The following is a 21,179-nucleotide window of genomic DNA, read 5'->3' as shown; positions in this document are numbered from 1 at the left end:
TGACAGGTCTCCTTTGGCATGCCTCAGCCCTCATGAGTACGTGGGCATGACTAAGTGGGAATGATGTCACTTTGGGTAAAATTAAATAACCTTCCTTTCCTGTATTTTCTCCTATTGAGCTCTTCTCCATCAGCTGAGCTGTGCTGCAAACAATGGCACAAGAAATTCATACTGCAATTGGATGGTCTGCTGTAATACTGCTGGAGTATAAAGGAAGAAAATATATTGTAGGAAAAATAACAGCCTTCGCAGGATTGTTCATTGCTTAGAGACTGTAACTGAATTAGTTTCTGAATTTGCTGAAGTGTGTTTTTACAACACTTTGAGGAGGGTAATGATTCGTTCTGGCTGGGTTTTATACGAGTTAGCAGCCTAGAAGCTGTTAGATTGTAAAAATGGTGACAATTTGGGTCTGAAAGTGAATCTAAGAGTCTGATTTTCAATTCCCAGTCTCAGTTTGTATATTTGTAAAACACATACATGTACAAGATTTAAAGTCTGTAGTGCAAGACCAATTTGAAACTGCGTCTCTTACTTGAGGAGTCTTGCAGGGCCAAATTATAACACTTGCATGAGCACAGGAATTTGTTAAGGATGTGTGAAAACAAACATGTTATCAAAAATACAATTTATAAGCATCCAGTTAAAGGTACACGTGAAAATCTCTTGCTACCCTTCAGAAAGTAAATTGAACAGAAAAGAGGAAAACTCAGCAGCATCCCAACACAATATTCAGCAGAGTAACAAGATCAGCATCTAAAGAAATTTTCAATTAAATTATTGACTTATTAACGTTGTAATACATCGTTGATCGACTGCAGAAGGAATATCTGATCAACTGTAGCCAGGAATCCTTCTCAGCTTGTTTCTCTTGAATGGAGATTATACTAATACCAAAACAAATAGGGAGGTGTAAGACAATATATAACAGCAAATTCTGAGATATTCTGATAGCTGATGTTATCTCTTAATGCAAGGAAAAGTGCTTGTTTGACCCAAAGCTCCGTGATGTTTACAAGCAAAATTAACAGAATACATAATTGACTATTTGAGACACATTTTATTAAAGGGAAACCTCTCTGACTTTGCAACATTATTGTTTTACTGCTGAGTAAATCATGCTTCTGCCTGCTACTTGCATCATGTAGCAACTACTTGATTTAGAAAACATGACCTAAAGCTCACCTGTTTTCTGAAGTGTTCAGCAACTAAAAAATACGTAAGCCATCATTGTGAATTCTGCCAGCATACAAAGATGCACATTTCTAGTGCTGCAATAACTGTGTTTTGTCTCAGTTTTGTACTACATACAAGCAGGAACAAGCATATCAATACTATGAAAGACTGCAGTTAGATCACAAACTCTCTCAAAACAGTTCAGAAAAAAAAAACAAAAACAAAAACAACAAAAAAACAGTAGTATGTAAGCAGCCCTATATTGAGTATAATAGTGAAATTCTATGAGAATGAAAAGCATTAAGCAAAAATATTTATTTTCTTAAACAGGTTTTTAAAATAATATTTTATTTTTTTTGAGTCAGTGGTATATTTAAAAACAATCTACTGTAAGAGTATAAAGATTGTAGATAGTAAAAAACAAAAGTGTGATGACAATAAAAAAAATGCTAGAGTATAAAGTTAGTTTCCTTCCTCCCTCCCAATACCCCTCCCCATCATTGTCCAATATATTTCAGAGGCTAATAACTGGATTTTTTTTTTTACACTTTAAGCAATTAAGAAATTAAAAATATGTAAGGCATTATTTGCACGTACATTAATTCATTATTACATGACAAGCAGGCACCATAAAAATTAAAACATTCTAAAAACCATCATATATACAAACTCTGTACAGAATGATGGCACAAGGACAAAGTGATTTCATTCAGTTCATCCTAATCCACATGAAATATTACACATTAAAACAAAAAGAAAAAGCTCTTCCCGTTCTTGTACTCAGGTTTGGACTGACCACAAACCTTCTATCTGCGTACGCTCTTTCTTTTCCTATACACTCGTGCCTGTCTGTGGCTGAGGCTCTCTTGGCTTTCCAATTGATCAATACACAGAAGAACAACCAATTGAATCAAAGTGTAAATGACTGATCACCAACGACTAATTGTAAAAGGGCCATCAGCTATCAGCTTATTCATAACACAGAAGAAATAAAGAGAAGACACATTACACAAATAAGCTGTATCTGACTTTAAGCCCTGGGCATGACCATTATTTGGGAAAATCCTACTGTAGCTTCTCATTATCACGAAGCCTAATCCAACGTGCATTGAATTCAATGTGAATATCGTCATTGATTCCTATATACACTGAGATTAGGTATAAAATACTCAGCTCAATTAGCACTCCACAGCTACCTAAATGCCTTAGGTACAAAACATTCAACTCATTTTAATCTCCACAGCTATCTATATGCCTGAAATTATTCAGACTAAGAAAAAGAGAGGTTTAGGAAGAGGGTCCTGTCAGTTGACAAATGCCTCCCAGTCTCAAGTAGTAGAAATGCAGATTCCTTTCAAGTTTTGGGAGGGAATATCCCCAGAAATGGGGTTAATGTAGTGGTGCTTCCGAAACACTGCTAGAAATTAATCGGAGTTAGAGTCATTGCACTAAGTGTTAGCTACTGCACACCTGAACGACGTAAACATTATATACCTTACAATACTTAGGGAAATGAATTGTTACAGCTTTATCTTTGGAAAAAGGCTGCCTTCTTCACTGGACAATCCCAGAGTCAACAGATGTTTGCTTCCTAGTTGTCTTTGGAGGTGGAGGCGGGGGAGTCTTGCTGGGCAGTGGAGGCGGCAGGTGCTAGAAGAAAGCAATTTTGAACAGGCAGTGTTATCAACGAGCGGATTTGGGAGACATTTGCTGGTTCATATATAACCAAGCGAGGCAGTAGGTAAGTCTGTAACCATCTGATTTGTGAAAACTTCTCACAATCTGCTGCTATGAATACTGAATGTATTTGGCTATTAGATTAAAATGTAACTTTTACTTTTGACAATGAAAAATCTCTCAAGGGTTCATGATTAATTAGCTCAGTATTTCAGGAAAAATCTCTTGAAAGAACTGGAGAACTTTATAATTCTCTACTTTATATCATGATAGAATATTGATTTCTCGGTCTGTATTGATTGCCTTCAGCTCCTATGCACTACAGAGCTGAAAAGTTATGGTGAAGCAACAGCTTCATTGCTTTTCCATTGTTTTTGCATTTTACACATTTAGAACAAAACTCATTCAAAACACCATCTTATTTAAACAGATAAGTAACTTGGAGCTATTACACAGTTATATTTAAAATGTTCAAAATAGAAATCCACACTGCTCAAACATACATATTTAAAATCACTTTGTATGTTATACAACAGGACAAAAGCACCCTCTGTAAGATTCACTGGATGATCAAACAAAAAAAAATTGTTATGTAAATTAAGACTATTTCCACAAAGTTTGTTTATATCTATGGAAAAAACAAACTGCTTCAGAAAAAGCTTCAGAACATTGCAGTTTGCTCACCAACTTTGCACTCCGGTTTTCTGCAGCCATTAGTTTCCCCACCACCACGCTGAGGCTGTGCTGCAGCGTCACACCTCATAAATGCTGCTCTGATATTGTTTTTTTCCTAAGGTTCTTCCCCCACTCAACCAGCTATTATTGCCTCTTGTTTTCCTCTGAGCACAATGACTCTTCTTCACTTACACTTGTTTGTGTCTGGCCGAAATCTCTCTGCCTTGGAATATTCATGCTCGTATTTCAACTTTTTTAACGTCTTGGACAATATAATTGGTGATTTCCGAATCACAGTAAGAAACCGGTATACAAGCAACTGACAAACCATTCCCTTAAAAGATACCCAAAGTTGCTATCCAAAAAGCAGAACGGTTCTGGGTGATGCCAGGACATTTCTCCTTTCTCTGCCTCACAACAAATGCAAGAGAAGAAGCAAAAATGACTCTTTAAGGTAACTGAACGTGCTCTTCAAAGTCATCTTTTAAGACAGCATGAAGTTATAAATCTGGAGCTTTTGTGAGATAAGCTGGGTTTCTTAGTCATAGGCTAAAAAGAAAGAGAAGACTGCACACTGGCTGGACTTTTGTTGTAATATTTGTCCTGTAGCTTTCCTGGAAATAAATATTTTCCAATCTATTTCTGCAATCTTCCTAATTTCTCCAGGCTTTCCCCCTTGGTAAACGAACAGGGATCACAAACTACCGTTGGGCAACCTTGCCCAAACTTTTTCTCTCCATATTGCCACTGTCCAAGAGAGCAAGGTGCAGGCCATCCTCTCTCCATTTCTGGAGCCTCTACAGCTCTCACCTTCCTCCTCGAGTACAAAACATTTGGCTGCCAGCACGGAAATCCATCAGTTTCCGTCTGCTGTTGGACAAGGAACTCATGACCAAGAGCAAGGAGCTCTCCACACACCACCTCGGGAGACATCCTGCCTGGCATCTTACATTTGCTGTCCCAAAGGAAAACAAGGTCAGAAGATGTCACGTGGAGACTCTGTGATGGGCAGGGAAAGCTTCCTGCCCACTGATGAAGACAGGAATTAACACGTTTTGCGATGAAGACTTTCATATCTACAGTCCAGTTAAAGTTTACACTCTCTCTTTGAAGATATAACCGTTATTTAAAGAAGGTTTATGGCTCAATAGGGCGCTGTATGCTGAAGGAAAGCCCTGCCAAGTAAGGGTTTTGAGGAGCAGACTCAAAGACTATATACAATTTACTTCTGGCTTGCAGTGGAGCACAGGGCATAGTGCTCTCTGAGATAGCAAAGCAAGTCCACAGACTAACTGAAAACCAGACAAAATACGAATTTTATTTCAGTAAGTGAAATTCAGAAGGTTTACATATATATATATAAAACGAAGTGTTGCTGCTGGTCTGTCTCTAAATATTGTAGTCACGCTGTGAAATATTTGCTCTACCTGTCCAATAACCTGGTATGATAAGTCAGCTCCTGAATCCCTATTAAGACATCTGTATAAGAGGTGGAATATTAACGTTATGTAGCCTCACAGATTTCATTGTGATTTCTAGGTTTCAAAATCTCTGAAAAAGTGCTTTGTTAAAATCATGGAACCAGGCATGGGCTTCTGGTAAGATGTCTGCACATACTGACGGGCCGCAGAACATCAGCATGCGACATGTAACTCCTCACAGAGGAGGCAGTTATTTCACAACAAAGACACACTGGTTCTCCTCTAAAATATATTGCAAAACATAAAAATTTCCTCAGTCCTGTTCTCTCAGACGGTATCTTTAACTTTGCATTTATCACTAGAAAGAACTAACTTTGTTGATAGCATCATTTGTAAAAATCCATTTTGAATTTAACTAAGAGTATATTGGCAATAATTCTCAATTCAATTAGATCAAAGGCATTTCTCAAAGAAACGAGTCCTTCATATTGATCACAGAACAATCAAATTATCCCTGAAAACCTGCTTCTGAAGAACATATACAAAGCAAATACAATGAGACTAAGCTAAATACATATGCTATAAATAACAAGCACAAAACCTACAAGAGCTTAGATTCTGCAAGCAAATTAGGCAGAAAGAAATAACAGAGATAGGTAGATAATTATTATAATTGAATTTACAATTTCCATTAGAAATTAAGATAAACTTTGTACATGCTCATTTATGTTATAAGCTACCAAGGAATATATTAAGTAGGACATGCAGTGCTCATTGGGGCACCGTTTTGAGAAATTAGCACACCAAACTTGCCAATATGGATGTGGTGCAAATGCAGACCCAGTCATCGCTCCAAGTGCCGATACACGCTCCCTTTATGCTTTATTTAAGCATAGCGATAAATTTGAGCACACTTTCTCTCTACCGTTAATATCAAACTCAGAAAATCATTATTTGCCTCATGAAGTTCATTTTACTACATTTCCACTTGGAAACTTTGAAATAAAAACTGAAGTTTCCCTTGATTTCACATGTAATGAAGAACTTCTTTGAAGCGCTCGTATTTATACTTAAATTGTGAACTTAAATTGTTAACTGTGAGCCCTCTGAACCTGAAACCATGCTCTTACTTTCTGATGATGATAGAGACTGCTAGCTCACATTCAAACCTATTTTGGGCAGACTCCTTGACTCACGTGTACCTCAGGGGAAGCAGATACCTTATGTAAAAGGCACATCTGCAACACAGAAGCAATCTGTTCCTTCCATTTCAAACAGTAAATTGCTCCCATTTGTTTGTTTTTCCCTGCTACTGAGAAGAATCAGGTTTAAAAACATTTGCTTCCATTCTCTTACAGAAACAGACTACATTACAGTGTACATGCCCTGGCTGCAGTAAAAATCAATTAAAGGAGGTGATTTTTTTTTTTTTTTTCTGTGAGGAAGCAAAATAAGATACAAGATTTTTTATTTATTTTTTTTTTCTGATCAGAAAATGCTATTAAAAAAAAGAACAACAAACAAGATTGGAGTTGTACAGACAGTCCTTGCGACACTGTAAAAGAGGCATCTTCCTGCATAACTCTTTTTCTTTGAAATTATATGGCCATCAATATCACAAGCTATGAAGATCTAATGAAAGAAACTTTACTTTGAAAGGTTAAAAGATCTAATCAGGTCATAAGCTGTACAGATAAGATGTAAATGGGCTATCAAGAACACGAGGCTGTGCAAACACCTTCAAATACTGAGTTCCACCCCGTTCTTTCTTGCTTCCTCCGTTGTTTCTAGCATGGAGCTGAGCCACCTGCCATCGGTGGCTTGCTTATTTAACATCAGCAATGAAAAATAACACATAATGGAAGCTCTTGGAGGAATAGCGCTCCCATTCCAAAAGAGTAATGATGTGCCAGCTGAGGGAGAATCAACGTTAACTCCACTAATTTAAACTGAATTATGGACAGTTTAAGCTAATTGACCATTTGACTCTGGGAGTAAAGTTCCGTAGGAAATACCACAGGTAACCCATGTGAAATGACTGTTTAAGCTCTGCTGTCATACTTCATCTATTACAGCTCCAGGTGACTTTGTATCGCTGCCATTCCCTGCCCTTGCTTGCAGTGGACTTTGATAGGAGAAACCAATTTCAGGAGTCCCTCTGCAAAGGCCACACCTGGTTTCCTCACCCCTGCCACGAGCTAAGCATCCCCTCCTCAGGACACATCAAAAATCACTCACTATGGGCAACGTGAAATCGCTCAAATGAGGGATTTGGATTTCTCCTGCCGGGTTGTTCAGCAGGGCCCTGACAGGGACCGGCTCTGCTGGGGACAGAGGCAGGCTGGGGACAGCCGGGCCTGGCAGAGGCCTGTGCTCATCGCACAAAGGATGAGCACAGGCCTCACTGCTGGCACACGTCAGCTGGGTTAACACACGGCGAGTTCAATTCCTCCTCTGTTAAACCACGTCTCTGCGTGCGGAGTCCATTAGTATGGCACACCACGCCGTCTAACTTCATTTTCGAAAGCAGTGTTTTTCTGGTCTAGTCCTTACACAAACAGACCTCAAGAGTTATGAGCAATACCCTCAGAATTAGGTTTAGACTCCAGACCGAAACTGTATTTCTAACTGAAGGCCCGGGCCCTGCGAGAGCTATAAACCAACGCGCTGCCGATCGGGCAGAGCTAAACCGCAGCTTGATCCCCGGTAACGCGGGCGGCGGGGACGTGGCCGCTGCCGAAACAAAATCAAGGGTGCTGCTTAGGGACACATCACGGGCTCAGTGCCTCGAGGCAGACAGCAGAACAACACATTTTTCACTCAAAATCCTGTAACGAGCCGTGGCAGGCCATTGATTTTGAGACTTATTAAAAAGTGACTCCTTCCTAGGCGAGAGCTTAACCCACCAAACCCCAGCCCATCCCAGGCTGAACTTCAACACTGGGAGGAGAGCTTGAAACGCTTCCCGTCTCCAGCAGCCAGTGATAATGATCAGGTGGCAAGTAAAGAACAGACTTTTGGCTTCTTCTATGAGCACACGGGATTATCTTGTGGTAAAATACCTTCTGGGTTCCTGATATAGCTATGTGCATCATAGAAAGATGGAATTAATCAGAGGTGCAGGACCCCTGCACCCAGCCCAGGCTGCCCAAAGCCCCCCAGCCTGGCCTTGGGCACTGGCAGGGATGGGGCACCCACAACCCAAAGCTCCGCATTTCTTCCAAATATCTAATCTACACCTAAATCACAGAAAGGCTTTGGTCAGAGTGCCTGCTTTATAAAAGAGGATACATTCACTTCCACTTGCGATCAAATGCGGTTCACAAAGTCAAGTTTCTAACTGAATAGTACTGATTAATAATGCAGTTTTTCCAATTTCACTCTCTCCAGCTTCTCCACAGAAGAATGCTACTAGCTGCCCTCCTGCTGCCCAGGGTGTGTGAGCCCATAGCAAGCCCAGGCCCACCTCTGAGCAGCGCTGGGAGTCCCAGGCAGGCAGCACCATGCGACCTGGGGGTTTCCCCTGCAGACTCCACCAGCCCCGGGGAACCAAGCAATAGGACCTTTGTGAAGCATTTAGGGAGGAAAGGGAACCTCTCAGGCAGCTGATGGCAGCCTCCCAAGAATTCATGTCAGCAACTGCAAACAACGAAGCAACTGCTCCCTAACTACCTGCTACCGTCATGGTTTCAGCTGGTTTTCCAGCCTCAACTCTTTTCCTTTGTCCACATGAGGACAGTACTCTTGCCAAAGCCTCTTGTTTTTTTTTTGTTTTTTTTTTTTCCTCACTGCAGCTAACCTAGCAGAGAAGATCAGCACTGCAGTATATGCATTGCAACACATCAAAAATCCCCTGGATTTATACTTCTGTGTAAACATTTCCATTATATCCAATTAAGTAGTAAAACAATCCCCAATCTGAATGTTACTTAGGCACTGGGATCCCAATAAGCGAAAATTAGTGTTGTTGCCACCAGCCACATGAGCCTGCTTAGGTTCTCACTTTAGGCACTGCTTCAGCCCTTGCTGTCCCCTCTCGCAAAGTCCTCTGTCTGCTGCCAGATTGATTGAGGTCATCTCACCCAAACCATTAGCTGATCTCAGTAAGTGTTACAGCCAGCATTATAAATGTAAGTGCTCCTTTGTCTATTTTCTTTGAGTTTCCCTTTTTGCTGTGAATACAAAGTAGGCAGTTGATTTGTATGCAAGGGTATGGATGAACCCATAAAGAATGAGAAGTGCCTAAAGGAATCCCTTGATGTAATAATAATCCTTGCAGGAGTCGTAGACTTCTTTTTTATGTTCTCATATATTACTAAGAACATTTTTAGCAGAACAAATCATACAGTGCAAGAAAATATATATAAAGGTATCGTAGTTATCAATGAATGAGAGGACAATCAGATAATTATAATTAGATGATTACTGGGATAAGAGACTTAAGTAGACGAAGCTAACAGTAGACTTCAAATAATCTAAGATTACCATCTCAGGCACTAAATGACACTATTCCCTGCGGTTTCAAGGTTTTCTTGGTGTATTTATTAATGTACTCTTTTCAGTTCACTAAAGTGCTTTTTCTGTTGTTGTTTTTCCTAACTGACTGCAAAGCAACCCCAGCAAGCCATGTAATAATTTCTTATGCAAGGGAATACTTCCAGTTCAAAAGCTAGTGATACAATCTTATCTATCACATTTTTTACTAATTTTTCTTCACTGATACAAAACGTGTGTAATTTAAAAGATCATTAGTTTACTGGGCAGAGAATCATAAAGTTATGAAGTATGTAGTTATCTGACCCCTGAAACACAAGGCATTAAAAACTGCCCAGCGGGATTTAATCAGAGCAGTAATAAGAATTTACCCATCTGATCTTTCATATCCAGCTCTACTCATTTTATGTTCTTTACAGTTATAAGCTTGATTTAATAAATTTGTAGAGTAATTATAATAAGACTAGAAACCTTTCCTAAAATTAATTCTAAGACTAGTACCTGTGGCTTTGTGACAAATCTGCTTTAGATCTATTTTCCAGACTTTGAAACTATATTACCTCATCTTGGAAAGCTTATAAAAACAGATGCTGAGGAAAATTGTGGACACCTGACTAAGGAGATACCACTTTTATTTGATTAGATTTCTACAGGATGCTCAAATCCTGAGCTCCTTCAACACTGGATGTTAAACAATGGGGCCTATTTCTACAACAACAAAAAATATTAAGAAAAAAGTATGAAAGGAGGCTGAGCAGTGAAGACGGTAAAGAAAAAAAAAAGATTTAAGACCTTAATAGAACTTTTGAAAAACAAAAACAAGAGAGCACATTAAGGCTATTTTTATGATGTTCCATTTAGTGATGTGGAAACCCTGCTCATGACAGGTACAGGAGCTGTGCAAGGTCACATTTCCAACAGCAAGGAGACCAAGGCTAGTACTAGGGTCTTCCTCAGATCTGGGCTCCAACCAGCACAGCACAACAGCATTTGCAAATAGTACAGTAAATATCTAGCATTTGTCTATTTCATGGAAACCCCTTCAAATAGCCTTGAAAGGAAGGAATAAAGAACCCAGGCACGGGGATTTTATCCCTCACTGCATATTTTATCATCTCATTTTATCATCTTTTCAGCTGAGAACTGAACTCATGTTTACAATCCTGAGCTACTACCATGACCTAAAACTTACAACTTACAGTATAGCATATAAAATGAATTTACTATCTTGGAGCTCATACAGGAAGTTTAACAAATTTGAAACTTAATTTGAATTTCTCAAGCTTCTTCATGAGGCTTAATTCTTTAGACCAAAATCCTGGCAATCCTACTGTACATTCTGAAGGTTTCCATTTAGAGGTCTGTATCCAGGTTAAGCACAGCTGACCCCCCAAGAGAGAAGAGAGTGGAATGGGTAAGAGTGAAAGTTTGGAACATTTTGTCAGAAAATAGAGGAAAAGGGTTCATAAAAAAAAAACAGTTAAAATGTTCACAAAACAATCCAGACACAGTGAAGAATGATAGAATAAAAGATTAGAATAGAGAGTTTTTCAATTTACGACTGTGAATAAAACATGGTGTTTCGAACAACACTGCTCACGTTTCAGAAGTTACTTCTATACTTATTTTTCCCTACGTAGCCTGAAAACTAAATTACTGCAACTACACAGTTAGAATTTCATACATGGCAAAAGTCAGACTTGTGTAGTGTTACGCGTTGCGATAGCCTCTTACACAATACAACTTTTCACACACACAGAACTGAATTCCTGCCTGACTTTATTCTCTACTGAGATAAAAAATGTTTTCTCTAACCATGAAATTTACTGAAAAGCAAATTATTTAAAGAATTTAATTTGAATGGTGAACTTCAGAGAAATATTGGAAGATACCTCTGCAAACAAAATAGAACTATTACCAGTGAGAATTTTTCCACAAAATAACAGCTTAGACAAAGTTATACATTTCAAAGTCAAAGAAAAGAACACCTCTCTAAACATGTTGTTGTTTTTTTTGTGTTTTTTTTTTTTTTTTTCTTCAGAAAGAAAATAAATGGCCCTTCTCAAAAGTACTGCTTAAAAGAAAAATACTAAATTATTTTTAAAGGCTTCCAGGATGCAGGAAAACTAAGCTGAAAAAGTGTATTTTCTTCAGAAAGCTGAAAACCACGTTCATGATGAAGAATGTTTCTAAGCTCTTTCCTCAAAGGGAGCATGCGTGTTTGCCTCTAGGAAACAAGTGGCAATTGAATGCTGACAACACAGAGCTCCAGAAGGAAAATATGTCAGGTACATATTTTATTTCCTTTCCTGAGATAGGATTGAAAGGCTATAAAAACTAATTTGCTGCTGAGACTACATCCTGTCAGTTTAAGCTTCCTTACCAACATGTCTAACAACATTTTGCTGAATCTTCTCCACTAGAATGAATCCAAGCTCACTTCAAGTCGATCCCAATGAGCGATGCCGTTCCTTCCTACTTCAGACATTTGTTTGCAGCTGCAGAAATCTATGGATCTGCTGACGTCCGCCAGCAGGGTTACATCTCGCTGGGGATGGTTAAAAACGAAAAAGCAAAGAAAACTGCAGGAAATGATCATCGTCAGTAGGACTCACCCTTTGATGGGCAGGAGGGGACGTTGTTGGACTGATCAAGTCTTGGCTTTCCATGAGATTCCCATAATCGGCCATGCTTCCTTTGAGAGGCAGCGGAGGAGGGATGTCTGTGAGGTCGGCACTAGACATGCCGTTCAGTTCCAGATCTGTGAAAACCAGCATTTAGTTAACTCTTCAATAACTGAATGGAATCCAAAGATTCAGACTCCATCTATTCTTATGGCATTGATAGTATGACAATGCTGCACATGCAACATCTTTGTCTGCTCTTCGTTGCCTCTATAATTATCTGCAGTTCATGTAATGAGGGATTTTAAAGGAAGAAAGAACAAGTGAACCAACCTCCCCATCAACGGGAAGCATGCACTGCTGGAGTTGCATCGGACTAATTTTTAGGATACACTCAAAAGACTTGAACAATCCTCTGTTTTTAACAGAAAATGAAAATACTCTTCCCTTCAGATTTCACTCCAAAATATTCATAGCTTGGCAAATACAATTTTCTCAGCAGTAAGCTCTGCATTTACACCTTGTATAGTAACAAACAATACAAGTTTTGCTAAGTGCACTAAGAGAATATAATCGAGCTAAGATTTATTTACTTTCCTACACTAAAATACAAGCTTCTTGTTAATAAAATGCACAGATGAAAGCCTATAATCAACTACATCTCAAAAAAAATTAAAACTCCAGGTAACTATAATAAATGAGTAGTCATTAGTTGTTGAGTAAATAAACTCATGCAAGAAAAAGTACAAAACATTTATTACTGGTTGCTGGGTAGAAAATTCCCTTTTCTTAGCAGATAAATCCTAGCAGGTACGTGCTGCAAAGGGGAATAGCCTGAGGGATGATAAAGTTTATTGAGGTCTGAGGCATACATGGGTTTTTGTGTAGAAATCCACCCACGGTGTATTTCAGGGTAATTCAGTCATCTGAACACAGGCAAAACCCAGTGTGAGCTTTACGAGATAAAAAAATTAATTTATTTTTGATAAATTAGGGCAAGTGTTTTCATTTAGGGAATGAAAACTCATATTTTTATTTTACTAGGATGATCTGTAAAACAAGTGGAGGACTTGTTTATTCAGATATTTTTATTGCAAGGTTTCTATCAATATCTTATAAGCAGTGCCCTTCTATTGTTCTCTAAAATGGCTTCTCGCTAACACAATTTAACTGTAAGGGTGTATTGATTTGTCACTGAAAACTGTAATTTTACCCTTCATCCTTTCACTCGAACTTTCACTACATCAGGACCAAGAATATTTTTCATCTTGGGATTTCAAACTTTCAGTGGTTTCTTCTACATCAAGCTGAAAAGTGTTGTTTGTCCTCCAGGACCTGAATTTCTCATCACTTTTTCTATAGCTTCTGTTTTTCATCCTTCCTTTTCTACACAGAGGATTTCTCCATTCCCCAAACATTCCAGTATTCATAGCACTTTCTTTTATATACCTCCATCAGAGTCTACTTCTACTATGCTCCTGTCATTAGAACATAACCGTAAAATGAACTTCCCTGGTCATTTTGTATTCACTTCCCATCCATGCTGTATATTTAAAGATCACAGACATTTGAACATAAACAGAGAACAGCTCCTTGATATATGTGCGACATCTCATCTACAACTTCATATGTACCTACCTATACTTGTATGTATGGACTTATTGTTTAGGGGGTGGGGGGTGATGTTTCTATTTTATTTCCCCCAGTGTAGGGGTGTATTTTTTTCCCCAGTGTAGTGTAGGGTAATGCTGAGAGATGTTTGGAAAATGTCATTTTCTTTAGAGTTGTAGCTTAAGCAGAACCTGGATCCTTCCCTAGAGGGAAACCTTCTTTGGGCATTACTGTAAGCAAGCCATGCTGTTAGGTCTCCCTATATACATTCCTTATGTGGAAACTGAAAATCAGCACAACAACATGCTATCATGTATAGACAAACATTAGAAATTCAGTCTCCCAGTCCTCTAGTAGCCAAATTTAACTGCCCTGAACACTTTGGCAAACTATTTAGTAGAACAACAACACTCTATAATGAAAAAAATATATATATTTGGCCTGACTAGATAATCTCTCACACAGTTTAATGAAATCCAAAAGTCATCTAGCTAACTTTGGAAAAAAGTGTCAAACACAAACTGTCGTGTTATATAAATATCTACCCCTCATTTTTGTTTTGCTATCATCATTCAAAGCATTTCATCAGACTAACATGGTTTGAATATTTTCTCTTCACTGGACACGAGCCACTGAGAACGATAAGGAGATTGGTTAGATGACTTTTTTTCATCTTAACCTAATGACCAAATTTTACACTCCATTCTCCTAAACTGCCTGCTAACAAGCAAGCAATATTGCTTAGCAACTCATTAACTGCTTTTAGCCAATTTGTGTACTGAAGTAACTTCTTTGTCCTTGGAATTCCACAAAAAAATTATCATTGTAATCCCTCGGGCAATTATGGACAAGTTCTATACATTTTGCAGTAACTTGAACCTATTTTATGTAAGGCACATAAATCTTAAGCACATGGATGTAAATATTCTCAGAAACACATGATAGTTTCAGATCCTTTTTAAAAAAGAGATTGAGCTGTTTTTAATAAATTACATATAAAAAGATATAATCTAATTCAATTTTCATTTATTTATTTAGTTATTCATTTGTAGGAGTACATGTACTATAATTGTTTGTATTTCCATTTTTTTTATATACTCATAGGTTTTGGCTATCAAAAATTTAAAGAAAGGAGAGAATTCCCAGTTATCAAAATAGTGGTTTAGGGTGTCTGACTAAGCAAAGGAAGCATTGAACTGGTTTGAGCTTGTTTATCGCTCTTCCACAATATCTTTGTAGCCAACAATTCCAAAATCATTTAAGCAAAGCCACATGTCTTTTAGAAGACAGTTCTGTCGCTATACATTTGTAGAATAAACATTCCTGTGCTTACAGAACATATTTTCACAAATGGCAACAAGAACTTTCCAAACACTCCTTATTTAAGGGAAAAGGATTTAAGTATCAAAAAAGTAAATAAACCAAAATGACCATCAAACAAGATCTTTTATATATATATATATATATATATATATATATATATATATTTAAACTCAATCTATTCTCCTCTATACTAATATTTAACATTTGACTGGTGTATTAGCATTTGGGTAAATGTGCCAAAAGGTAATTTATCACAAGCTAGCAACTGAAAACTGAAAATCAGTTTTTGGAGAACAGCATTGTAAAAGAAATATGTGATGTACTACACCCAGATTTGCAGTAGGGTTTCCTGAAGGCTGAAATAAACATATGATATTTTACAGAACAGCTAAGTGATAGACTTCAATGTCAAAAAACCCTAAAACATTGGAAATGTATTTTTTTTTTCCTTTGGCTTGTACTCACTACGTAGTAAATAAACATTCTTTTAAGGTACAATTACATTGCGGGGTTGTTTTTTCATCCTTTATGCTCCCAAATATCCCAAATCCAATACAGAATCAAGTTCAACACTAATTTCTGACAATTATTAAATATCTATGCAATTGTTGATTATATGAAAAGGAAAATAAACTTTTCCAATGCAACAATTTTGCTTTTGTAAAATGTTTAAATGATTTTTGTTGTTGGTAAATGCCAGGTTAAGGGGTAAGTTGTTCCTAGTCCTGCAAAAGACATCCCATGGTGATGGGAAAAAAATAAACTAGAAGAACTCATCCCAAAGCGTGATGGTCAACGTGATTCTCAGGAAACACAATTCCCCATAGGAAGTTATTCTGCAAAAAGTATTCTGGGAAAACAAAATGTAATTAAAGACTTACTGGACTGTATGCTGAAAGAAAGTTTTGTCCGCGGAGTTATTGGGGGTGGTGTCACTTGGGAGCTGGGAGGTGAAGGAGAGACGGAGAAGCGCCTTTCACTTGAAATGACGTTGATGACCTGGCTTTTTGGTCTCTGTGGTCGTAGAGGGCTGATCTGCACAGGGATAAAAACAATGAAAATCCCAATTGTTTCCCTGCAACATGGCATGAATATAAGTGGATACTGACCACCACAGCTCATCAAGGTTAGATGGTAAAGGAATACACGTTGCTACTGAGCAGCTGACTTTGTGACTCCTGTATTTTCCCAGTACTTCCTCAACAGCAACAAGGCAATGATAACATACAACTCTTCTGATTTAATGCAGTATTTTACAGCTCAAAATGCTCTTCCTGTCTTCCCAGGAATAGCAATGAGACTTAATGCATACACCTTCCTATAGCCTTGCATATTTTTCTGAAGCAATGAGCCAAATCCCAAAACACTTGCTTAGCATGTTACAGTAATAAGTAAGGTAAGTAAGCCTACATGACTGTATGACATTCAGAATCTTTTCTTTCTTCTCATATGGCTATGCTTTCCTTTAAAATCTCTCTCTCTAATTGTTTGAATGCTCAAAAAATATAAACTCTTGTGCTTATATTTAATTCACTGAAATATACCTATTGTTTCACTTCAAAATCCATTTAACTTTTCCATCAGAAAACCTGAAATGGTACTTGTGATCTTATGAGCAACTAATATTGAAATAATTGAATAAGTGATTCATTAAGTTTGATTCTGAACTCTACTGTTTCTTTCCCATCCACTGTCCCCCACATTTCTATCAATCACAGAGGAAAGCAACTTGTTAATTCTAAGGAGCGCACAGAAAATGGAGCCGCAGCCTAAGGTTAAGATGGGAAGGATTGCCAAGGTGATGCATTAGGGCAAAATGGAAGCTGCAAGAAATTCATGCTTTTTGAATAATTTTGTCATTTCACCAATGACAATGGTGAAGGAGAAGAGTACAAGAGTACCTCCTTGTATTTTCAGAAACAAAACCTAGAGGGGCTTGCATAAGGGTCTCTATGGTAATTTCTCTTAGAAGGCTCTCAAAGTACGCAACTTTTTTTCACAAAGACCTCCGATTAACCTTTCAGAAGTTTGCCTGATATTAAAATTCAAGTCCCAAAGACTCCAAAGGTTTCTTTCAAGATCTTTTAAAGCATATTTTTAGTGGAATGGATAAGCACAGTAATTGCTTTCTCAGAGGTATAAAATTACAAAAAAAGCAACTAAGAAAAATGTACTAGTTGATCAGGAAACCTCCAATGCAAGTAAAAGACAAAAATAAAATAAAATAAAACATAAAATAAAGTTTACAAGTTAACCTGGTTTATAGCTACTTAACTAAAAATTTTAACTTCTTATATGACTGACTAGCTTGTTTCTTTTCTTAAGGTTCATATACACCATGGTTCTGCTAGGGAATATGAACTCTTTGGAGACTGCTAATCCATAATGAACCCATTGCTAATTTTTTTTAGTCTGACAAAGGCGAGATCAATGGTGAGCAATGTTATATGTCACTAAATCAATAAAATGTACAGCCTATTATTCTGATTACTAACATAAGCTTTCGAACGGTCTGTTAAATACCTGGCCTCAGTGTTAGATTTGCTATCAGCCTCTGGAATCAAAGAACTAACAAAGAGAATTTATGTTAAAGAAGTTTATGCGACACTTAAAAGAAGATATAAATCTCCAGAAAACTATAAAGACATTACTGATGATCTTCACATACCAAAGCATTTAATTTATCTTTTGATAAGATCAGAGCAGTACAAGATCTCTGTAATTAGAGTTTGGGTTTTGATCAGTCAGAAAATTCATTACAAGTACAGAGAAATCTGAAAAAAAAAAAAAGTATTTAACCATATAACTAGAGAAAATGGTTCCACATACACAACTGTATAATCTTCTCATGTTCTTCCAGGAAGATTTATTTAATTGGTAAAAAATAAGTTCCTGCATAAGAAAGTGCACCCCAGTGACAGAAATATCTATTGCATCGGACAGCATGGTATCTGACAGAGCAGCAGTGGCTCTGCAGCGATGGGAACGGCCGCTGTGTGTGGTGGGGCTGCTGTCCTCTTACCTGACAATGACAAGGCTGAACACACTGCATGCTACACAGATTATTTTGATAAATCCCACTGTCCAAACCCACTGTGGGTTCTCATTTTCTCTGCCTCACCCATGTTAATGCTGACTGCAGGTCTTCCAGGTCGCTATGTGTTCTTCAGCTTCACCTTCAGCTAGACTACATCACCTTGGTGTGAATGTGGGGTGAGACGTGCAAGAAGGCACACTGAAATCAGCACATCAGGTGCCTGCTGAGCCTCCTGCTCTGCTGCACAAAGAAGTAAGAAGGGTTGGACCTGTTCTGGCACCGACAAACCCAAGCTGGCTGGTACTCTTCCATCCATTTTCTTGGAGGTGCCTATAAATTGTCATGGTGCTAAGGAAAAGAATGTCTTCTGCTGCAAAAAACTCCAAGTATTTTAGAAGTCAGAGTTGAAATTCTGTTAGAAACTTCACCAAGTAAGAGGAATATGCTAAGTGAATTAGCAATGCTACAAGTCACTTCTAAAATTCTCAGTGGAAGGAATCCAGTAACTATAATATGAAATATTACAGCAACTAATAGCAGATTAAAATCTCACTACGAAAGCTCTTTAAATATATGTTTTAATTTCAAATTATCATCAGTCTTTGGTTCCAACTTTTTTTTAGAAAAAAAAAGAAAGTATTTCACTTTCCCATTCCATCATCTTTTCTTTTTTTTCCTCTCTTTTTTTTTTTTTTTTAAAGCTAGCAAACTTCCTACTTCCAAGGTCCCAATACAAGAGAAATCAAAATGCCTTTTCCTTTATAAGGCACAGCAGAACCATTGCTTTGGGAGTAATTTTGACTTTAAAAAGGGAACTTGTACAAAACGCAGCCCACAAAAGTAGAACAATGGAAAATTTGAGTTCTTACAAAAGATAATGATTTCTCCTCTATATAATTAATAGGGGACATATCTCTCCCGAGTGCAGCAATTTTAACAGAAGACAAATTTTATCTTTAAACTACTTGACATTATCTTTCCAAAATTCCTGAAGACAGCAAGGGGAATTGTACAACCACTCTGTAAACTAATCTCGAGTGTTTCCTCTATTTCATATACTAGAGAAAACGAACCACATTAACACCAAGCATTAAAAATTGACCTGGTCATTTTGGAGCTCTTTCGAGTAGTTTGCAGATACTTAGAAAGGAGGCTTTTTCCTCTTACCATTAAACTGCATTTCTTATTATTGATCTGTGGATTTCAAGAAGCTCAGAGTAACTGTGAGTAACTAATTCTGGCATTTAATTTCCTTCCTTCTTTATAACCAGGGGAAAATTAGTCATACCAGTCATGCACTGAAAGATCTCAACTAGGGGAAGAGAGGAAAACTCCTGTTGGATTTTGTTCATTTCTCCTCCTCAGATGACAAACGGGAATGTGCCTGGAAGGGTTTTGATGCCCCCTTTCCAGGTTTTAAGATCTCTACCTCCAGCAGACACCAGCCCAGGAATGCTGTGCTGCTTTCCTTTCATGCTGCTGAGGTCCAGTGATTACAGAGGTCCTCAGAACAAGCGCAGCATGGCCAGTGAGGAGTTAAAACGAGTAGGAATACATATGGGGATGTGAATTCAAAAAGGTTGGAGGGGTAAACGTCATCCACTGAAACTGGCAGCGAATGGCACTAGCCTGATGGTGTAAATGGATGATTCTTCAGAAGTAAATGAGCCTGCCCTTGGTAAACAGATGCAGGCTGCTTCCCATCACCTTTTTGTCCTTTGTGCACTTGGGAAGGGCTTCCAGAAGGTTTGCTCTGTGATTTTCACGGGGTCTGAGGTGAGCTGATTGACCAGACTGCAGTTCCCCGGTCAGCCTGCTTTGCCCTTCTTGCATGCAGGTGCAGTCAGCATTTGCATTTCTCCAGTCATAAGCAAACTTCTCTGATATCCAAGACCTCCCAGAGATGGCAGTGACCTTGCACTGCCATCAGCCAGCTTTTTCACCATCCTTGGATGCCTCCCATCTGGCCCTGGGGTTCTGCGCAAATCCAACTGACTGAGCTGCTCCAAAATAAAACTTCCTTCTCTTGTGGCTCATCTCCCACAAACTCCGCCAGTCTGTTAGGGATCTGGGAGGTGTGAGTGCAAGCCCTGCCACCGCAATGTTCAGGTTTAGACAAAACATGACTGCTGCAATGTGCCTAACACCTCCAGAGTGGAAAGCATTGTGTGCAAAAGATGAGGCATGGGTATTTATGCACAATGTATTTGCTCTCTGAAAACTGGTTTTGATAGGAGCAATTTCCACTTAAACAAACCAGGACTGATCCCAAAATTACTGAAATCAATGGGAAAATTGTCACTGACTTCAAAGGAGTTTGGGTGAAAAGCCTGGGGGATGCACAGGGATTTTATCTGAGTTTTTGCTAAGCTAATACAGGGCCCACGGCCATATCAGACAGAATAAGGCTCTGATCTTCCCTGATGTCAGGAGACACATCTGAGAGATTAGATCATCTCTGGATGGAAAAGAAAGAGCAAATCCAGAAAACACAGGAACTATGGCTGAACATCTAAGCAATACTCGGCTACAAACACCAAGCAGAAGGAGGTAGAGGACATCAAGGGTGGATAGGAATCGTTTCCAAAGTCCAATGTAAATGACAGAAAGACCAATGACAGAATTCACTGAATTAAAAGTTGGCTCTACTAGCACATGTGCAAATCTTTAAAAGAGCATTACATTTATTTCTTGAGGGCAAGTTTTAAACTATTGGCCTCAAAACAAATGTCCAGCCAGAGATTCAGAGGTTACGCTTAGTTCATGAAATCCCTGCTCCAGCTTAGGATGGGCTTGCTTTCCATTTCAGAACTAAAACTTCTGAAGTTACCTAAGCCTTCAGGATAGTTTCAGTGAATTAAATATACACCAAGAAGAGAGGGTTTAAACGAGATATGCCCTGTAGTTAATATGCTTATACACAGCCACTGGTGGAATTGCTTACGATTTTCTGCTTAAAATAGTCCTTCAAGAGTACGTAATTCCATGCACGGAATGACCTTGTAACATTTCCACCAAAAGTGTCTTGCAGTAGTCAGCTGAAATATGAGAAAACCCATCACAGTCTACTGGGAACCATAAATTCAAAAGGCTGCTAAAACGGAAGCATTTATTTTACTTCGGATATATCATCTGGTCCTT

The 21,179-nt window shown here is 38.3% G+C and overlaps 1 protein-coding gene across 2 annotated transcripts in view; it reads right to left on the bottom strand.

The window, feature by feature from the left end:
• Window positions 1-1,040: 1,040 nt before the first annotated feature.
• The window catches only part of DOCK1 (dedicator of cytokinesis 1), a 259,267-nt gene continuing 239,128 nt past the window's right edge, over window positions 1,041-21,179 (bottom strand). For both annotated transcript variants that reach the window (XM_038180993.2, XM_038180994.2), the window contains exons 50-52: window positions 15,883-16,036; window positions 12,059-12,204; window positions 1,041-2,826 (exon numbers count right to left, since the gene is read on the bottom strand). In XM_038180993.2, the coding sequence (XP_038036921.1) occupies window positions 2,731-2,826; window positions 12,059-12,204; window positions 15,883-16,036 (396 nt within the window). In that variant the 3' untranslated portion in view covers window positions 1,041-2,730. The remainder of the gene's footprint in view (window positions 2,827-12,058; window positions 12,205-15,882; window positions 16,037-21,179) is intronic.

Source organism: Anas platyrhynchos, chromosome 6 (genome assembly GCF_047663525.1).
Source record: "Anas platyrhynchos isolate ZD024472 breed Pekin duck chromosome 6, IASCAAS_PekinDuck_T2T, whole genome shotgun sequence".
Classification (NCBI taxonomy): Eukaryota; Metazoa; Chordata; class Aves; order Anseriformes; family Anatidae; genus Anas; species Anas platyrhynchos.
Note: the sequence above shows the minus strand (reverse complement) of the source record. Positions and strands in the feature narration are given on the sequence as shown.